The sequence below is a fragment of the Lycium ferocissimum genome, chromosome 6 (genome assembly GCF_029784015.1).
Source record: "Lycium ferocissimum isolate CSIRO_LF1 chromosome 6, AGI_CSIRO_Lferr_CH_V1, whole genome shotgun sequence".
Taxonomy (NCBI): domain Eukaryota; kingdom Viridiplantae; phylum Streptophyta; class Magnoliopsida; order Solanales; family Solanaceae; genus Lycium; species Lycium ferocissimum.
Window position 1 is genome coordinate 62131083 of NC_081347.1, and position 7322 is coordinate 62138404.

The window sequence follows — 7322 nt, forward strand, 5'->3', positions numbered from 1 at the left end:
ATGTGTAAGGTGTTTAGTACATAATAATTGAGACGTTTCTTAAGTAGTGGAAGTCATAATTCTCCATGAAATAAGTATATGTAAGTCGAAGTCGGACAAACTATGGTACTAATTTACCGTACTGTAAAATACCGAAACCGAACTTTAAAATATCGAACTAAACCGAATTAATTTGGTACGGTAATGGTATAATATTTTTAGAAATCGAAAATCAAAATTATCGTACCAAAGTTTCAAATACCGTACCATGCCCACCCATAGGGATGGGTGATGGGTGGGAGTTGTAGCAAACCAAAAAAAAAAATAAAAAAATTTCAAGACTTTTTTTAAAAATAAAAATAAATTGGAGGGGGTGGGTGGTGTAAGAAACTAAACAAAAACTTTTTTAAAAAATTAATTTTTTTGGAGGGTGGTGGTGGGGTGTTGGGTGGGTGGGCGGGGGGGGGGGGGAAGGGTTTTGTAGAAAACAAAAAAAAAAATTAGGGTAGGGGTGGTCGTGGGTGGGGTGGTGCGTAGGGTTGTGTGAGTTGTTGGGGTATGGTGATTGGGGGTGGGTTGGGTGGCTGGTGAAATGTCAATTGTGGACTTATTTTCCCGATTTTGATTAGGGAAGTCATTTTCCCTATTTTTAAGGAACTTGTTTTCTAAAGAAAATGTTTTCCAAATTTGACCAAACGAACATGAGAAAATTAAAAAACATTCTGGAAAATGTTTTCCTTCATACTGGACACACCCTTAGTGCCTATTTGATTTATCTGATCGTAACTATATAGCTGAGTATTTTTAAGTGTTACAAACTATTTCTATAAATAAACGGTTATATGTGGATAGAAATATTGAAACTGATAATAAACAGTTGATATATTTGGTAAAAGAGTATTGATAAGTTGTTTGTTTGATAAGATGGCTAAACTGTCTCTTTTTTTTAATAAAATTTTGTAAAGTTTAAAATATTTCGTAAGGAAAATGGTTAAATTGAAAGTGCTTTTACTAAGCTGACAATAATGAGTTGGGGAGATCAACTTATATTTCATCCAGAAATATAAGATTTTAGATAACGGATACCTTTTTCTAAAAGTTTAAGTTATTAGAGTTTTTCAACTTCTTTTTCCTCTGCAAGTAATCAATCTCCAGCATGTTTTTCCTCTACAAAAGTGATGAATTATTTCGAGATGGTTTGGTATGATGGATAAGCAAAGCTAGTGATGGAATAAAAATTTAGTATCATCTTATTCTTTATTTGGATACTAATCGTGGGATAAGTAATCCCAGGATTAAAAATAGTACTGGGATAACTTATACCCATCAGAGAGTGGAATAGTAATCCTGGTATAACTTATCTCAGGATAAAATAGTGAAATTGACTAAAATAGCCCTGAGGTTCTCAAAACCCTTTTTCTACTACATAAGGTGGAGGATATTTTTGTAAACAAACAACTTTTTCTTAAAAGTTATGCAATGCATGTTACTTTTAATGCAACAAACCAAACAATCAATAAGAAATAATATCAGGATAACTAATCCCAACATAAATAATCCAATTATAACTTATCCCAACATAATTAATCCTATCAAAACTTGTGTTCAAATCAAACGACCCCTTATGGTTTAGAGGCATAGTCCACAGAGCCAAGTTTTGACCAGGTCAAACTTATAACTCTTGTACAAGATGGTGCAGTGGATGTAGGCACGTGTATACTTCTTCAAAAAAAAACATTCTTACACTAATAATATTACTAGATGAGCGATGCCCGTGCTGCACGCGGGCCTGCCCGACATATTGATTCATGAAAAATATTGTTACATTTTAGTTTTACCAAATAAAATTGCCATAGACATCAATAAATTACACAAGAAAATAGCTGTGATTTCTGAAACACCAAAATATGTACTACTGTGCCAAAGAGAGATCAATTTTTACACTGTGTACATTCAAACACATTGAACGTTGACATCAAAAAAAATATCCAGGAAAAAGCACAACTATCCTCAGATGTACATTACTTTTGCTGATACATTTAACATATGTGACCTCCTGCCAGTAGTAATAGACTTTGGTCCTCAGTCCTTCTCTGCCCATCAGTATGTCTTTAATTTAGTGTTATATATTCTGCCATCGGGAGCATATGTATTCATATAGTATTCCTCAAAGCTTCTCTCTGATGCAGAAGGAAGGTAACCAATTAGTGTTTCTTTGGCTTTATCAAAACATCTGGTCTTCAGAGGCTTTCCTGAAGAGAGCAAAATAATTTCTTAGAATGTGATATGTTAATTAATATGCACCCAGATACGTAAAATGAAATAATAACACAAAGCTCAAGTTGAAAAAATATATTATAATTAATAGTGCCTGCAAGAGTGCAACATGAATCTGCACCTTTTAGTTTGCTAAAAATCCATTTCCTTCTTTTCAACATTATTTGGGAGGCTCCGCAACAAAAAAAAATGCTAGTCAAGTTAAAAGTCGCTTCATTGAAGTAAAAGAGGTGATAAAAAAGCGAGGGAAATATAGTATAATTCCCTTTAGAAGATATACTAATTCATGGCTGACAGAAAATATGATGTGCAACAAATAAAAAAGAAGAGAATACCCATGTATTTCAACAAAAAAAAAAAAAAAAGAGAACACCCCCTTCTTCATCTGGTTTTAAGAATTCAAATATATAGCTATTGCATTCAAATGCAATGGGGCTACAACTACTATAAGCTTAGATGACATATAAAGATAAAGAGCTCAAGCATACTTAATAACTACAATCCTTCCAAATGATGCAAGATAACATCACCATAATTTATACCTGACTCAAGTAATCTCATTGCTTCGAATCCAAATCCTTTCCTTTCAGAAGATATACCTTACTCCTTCCGATTCGAGATCAATCATACCTTTATCTTAATTCTTCAATTTCCATATTCCATTCACAATCACATTGACCGCTATCGACCGAAAATCACTCAGACATCTCATTCTCGACATGGATGCTTCCTGGCTTTTAAGTCAAATCCAATGGCAAGTTTGACCTTTTGCAATGCTCAGATATAGCTTACGTGTCTACAGCAGCTCAAATAAAATTTACGTGTCTGTTATGGTTTTAATGGAAAGCCACCTCAAATCTCTATTTAGTCTTTTCATCTACCTATCTAAATTTCTCTCCACATTATATGATCAGGGATTCATTAATCTAATATGATTTAATTTCAAAATATAATCAAATTAACTCTCAAACTCAGAATAATCATTTAACAAAATGCAAACAAATTCTTGAATCATCCACCATAAAATACTTCTGGAAACACACATGACCCGATGCATATACAAATAAAATGGTAGCAATTTAGCGGTAGAAAACTATGTGTTTCTTGTTACTTGAATCATCTGCACCAAAATTAAAATTAACAAACCCCAATAGCCTTAGTATTTCAAGGACAAATTACATTGAAAGCTCAATTAAACAGGCTACTGATTCGAGTTGCTAACATCACTCATATGTTCCGAAGGACCAATATATAAGCTTTTTTTGAGTCACCTGCAGTCCAATGATGATACAATTAGCTTGAGATTTATGGTATCTTCTGCATTATTATCCCCAACTGTAAATCAACTCACGAATATAACCTACAAAAGCCTACTAATAAAAACAAGCATAATATCAGAGGAAAACTTATACACCAATATTTTGCTAAGCAAAGAGCTATTCTTTGGACTATTAACATCTCGCACGCAATCAAGGTAGCTTAGTATACGTTTATAGAAAACTATATAATTAGTGGATTGAACCTATCTTTGAATATCTTCTAAATTATATATACAAATTTAATAAAGTAATTTCCAAAGAGCTCAAAGCATAATTTAATTCAACAACTAACCTGATTAGACCATATGAGAAGGATGTCTGCTGCAAAGGGCAATCTTCAATCACAATTTTCATCCCGGAATGCATCAATGCATCCTCTGAACATTCCCCTTCAAGGCAGACAATATCGTGTTCATTAATTGAGAGGTCGCAATAATCCGATGACACAATAAGGTTAAACTCTGCTTTAGAATACAGGGTAGAGTTCTATTTCATGGTTTAAAGAGATCACATGCTTGGGAAATTGCACCTTCTTATAACAGCTGCACGCAGCGCCTCTGTATCACAAGCACCATATTTTTAAATGGTCGACGTCAAAGCCAAAGTTCCCAAGGGGCCAGATTTTGTATAGTTTAGACATTATGAAAGCACAGTGAGAACCAACAATGGAAGAGACCTACCTAAATTTGTTACTGTAATTACTAAAATGGAAAAATATAAAGAGTTATCAGTGGTCGCCAACTGATGGATGTTAGCATCAACTGAACAAACATGAGCGTCAGCTAAATTCTAGATCCAATTAGTTGTAACATCGTGTCCATGGGTGAATATATGGTCGGTCCAATGAAGACGATGTTAATTTACCTATTGAAAGCGTCACAACAAAATTAGATTTCCCAAATATTGGAGGAGGATCAACTTTGCAAGTACTAGGAAGAAAGAAACGGTGGTGACAGGAAAATCCTTGTACTCGAGAGGGTTAAGAAAAAAATGAGTGTTTCCATGAACACTAACAAAAAGGGACAAAATCTGGCGAGAATTTCGATTTCTAAAATCATTGCGAAAATTCCATAATTGTGTTCGGGGAAGAAATCCAAGCTGATACTATCTAACCCCAAAAATTCAGATCATATACCCAACAAAAATAAACCTCTCTAAAAGCTAAATAAAAGAGCATCGTAGACACATAATTAAAGAATAAAAAAAAAAGATTTTGCAAAGAAATTGAAAGATTCACATACTTTAAGTTGGAATATCAGAATTCTAAGATATATTTTTGCATATTCACATCCATGGAATCTGATAATTAGGCTTCTCTGCTTAGTAATAACATACTGACTTCTCCAATTTAGAATCCTAGATCAAAATTACAAGACCAAGAAGATACAATCACAATTAGGTGACAAATATAAAGAACAACTAAAAGAACAGACCGAACTATGCAATTACCTTGTAAAGCCAGAGTCTCAGAGTATGTCAAAGAGAGCACGACTACAACACTATACAATTGAGTTTGAAGAGAACCCACCCAGGTAGAAATTGAATAGAGCTGATGATTTCTCTTTAAAGGCTCGGATGAAACTAAGAAATTATTTTTTCAAGTGTAAAAAAAAGATGAAAGGAAGGATGTTTCTAGAGCGATGTTGTGTCGTGGAATGAGAGTAGGTTGAACACGTATGTTAATGCTACAACACCTAGAAGGTAAAATGTCAAAATTGCCCTCTGCTTAATGAAGCAGGCATGTCGACGACGATCTACTCTGAAACTCATGTTTCTATAATAGTAGAAAAATTAGAAACAAATGCAAGTTCACTTTCTTAATATTCTATGTGACTTAGGAGCTTGTAGGTTGAGTCAAGGACAACAAAAAGTTTTTCATTCAAGTTTACTGATTTGCAACTAATGCAACTAAAAGTTCCACAAATATGACCTGCTCTGACAACTAACCAGAATCAACCATATGACTTCATTATGCCAATTCTGCCTAAAAAATTCTTCAGATGTTCAAGGGTGGGATTGGTCATCTTCTACCTTAATCTGCTACAACTAAATGTCATTGAACTTAAATTTGATATCAAAATGTTATTAGTATTTCCAGATAACTTATCTAGTACATATGAAAGTTGCTGGAGCATAGAGTTGACAAGGAATCTTAAAGGTCACAAATAACATAATGCACGAACAATGTCACTGGTATGGCATTATCTTCTCTTCTAAATGTGGTAGCTAGTTACATAAGCAATGTTCTTCTCAAGATATATTCTGTGGTAAAGCTTTAAAATAAAAAATAAGAACAATTTGATTATCACCAGCAATATGCAACTGATACAACTTAAGATGTTCAAAAAACAATACCAACCTGTTGAAAATTCTTGAATGCGTCTTTGAACTTCCCATTGCCAAATATGCAGCCTCTCGCCTATAATAACCCTGAAACCCCAATCACAACCCATCAGGATTAAGCACACAGCACCCGTATCAACCTACATCGAAAACAATAAAAAAGTAAGCACAATTCTTTTCCAATAGTTTGACAATTTGAAACAAACCTTTGAATATCTGGGGACAATTTCATTAGCTTTAGCTCCGTCCTCTATTACGCTGCAATATTCCTTCAATTTGATGTGAGCAAACACATGATTAGCCCAGTACACCACATTCTCACTGTTTAACTTAATCATTTGTGTGTACAGAGCAATAGCTTGTGAATACTTATGCCCTGAAACACATTGAAATCGGAAATAGACTTACTATTTAGGAATATGCATAAATGCCGCACAGTGGAATAAACTGCAAAAAGTTCTCAAGTCTACCACTCTGAGTAACAATTAACAAAGTTCAAAAAGCCCCAATCAAGCAACTATCTACTTCAGAGAAAAAATATTTTTTGTTAGGTAAAGAGTTGGCATTAGCTGATGATAGCTTTTAATGAATTTATTAATGAGTTGCAGACATGCTATCCTATGTGGGAAATACAACCTTGCACAAAAATTAGTTCAAGAACTCCACGATTAGCACTAAATTATTATATCTCCACAAATAGGTCCAAAAGATGTAAATGGACAAAAGATAGGAGATGAAAACCAAAAGTTACTTTTTTCATCGTCCGAAACAACAACAACAACAAAAAAAAAGAAGCAATTAAATTGGGTATAAACATAATTTGAACTAACATTTGTGAAATTCGAAAAGAATTCTAAAGCAAATACTACTACAACAATAATCTGTCTCACCTAAAAGTTTTATCTTTCCTTCAATAGCCATGAAATTCAACCAAGAAAATGAGAAATCTGAAGAGAACTTGAAAATGCAAAAAAAGATCAGAAGAAGAAATAGAAGATTTCGACAAAAACTTAACAGGAACATATACCTGAACTTGCAAAACCAGTTAAAGGGGTGAAAAAAACTCCCGAGTTTTTTCTGGAAGCGGGCAAAATGAGAGATGGGTTTGTTTGGAAGTCGGCAACTGTTAGAGATATGGTAAAGTGAGTCTTCTAGATTTAAAGTGAAAATGACCGAAATGCCCTTGGAATGATGACGACGATCCTGCCTCGAACCCGTGCTTCTATAATAGTAGAAATTTAAACCCAAAGTATTTATGTATTAATACTCCTTCAATTTTGTTCATTATTTGTTGTACATATTTAAAAGTAATTTAAAAAGTAAATCACAAACAAAAATTCTAGAATTTCCAGATTCTCAAAATTAGTTTCACTGTTCACATAAGAGCACATGAATTAAATCCAC

The 7322-nt window shown here is 33.7% G+C and overlaps 1 protein-coding gene and 1 long non-coding RNA gene across 3 annotated transcripts; both read right to left on the reverse strand.

Annotated features, from left to right (window-relative positions):
• Window positions 1-3453: 3453 nt before the first annotated feature.
• LOC132059969 (uncharacterized) lies at window positions 3454-5549 on the reverse strand. The gene is made up of 3 exons (XR_009415832.1): window positions 4817-5549; window positions 3868-4439; window positions 3454-3527 (listed from the first exon to the last, which is right to left on the reverse strand). It is a non-coding gene; the product is annotated as an uncharacterized LOC132059969 (long non-coding RNA).
• On the reverse strand, window positions 5550-6971 carry LOC132059968 (serine/threonine-protein phosphatase 5-like). 2 transcript variants are annotated; one of them, XM_059452811.1, is made up of 3 exons: window positions 6809-6971; window positions 6125-6294; window positions 5550-6058 (listed from the first exon to the last, which is right to left on the reverse strand). In XM_059452811.1, exons 1-3 carry the CDS (start codon window positions 6939-6941, stop codon window positions 5789-5791), a joined length of 573 nt encoding a protein of 190 aa, XP_059308794.1. In that variant the 5' UTR covers window positions 6942-6971; the 3' UTR covers window positions 5550-5788. The 2 variants fall into 2 exon arrangements, with proteins under 2 accessions (XP_059308794.1, XP_059308795.1); XM_059452812.1 differs by having other exon boundaries at window positions 5550-6005; window positions 6809-6969.
• Window positions 6972-7322: the final 351 nt, after the last annotated feature.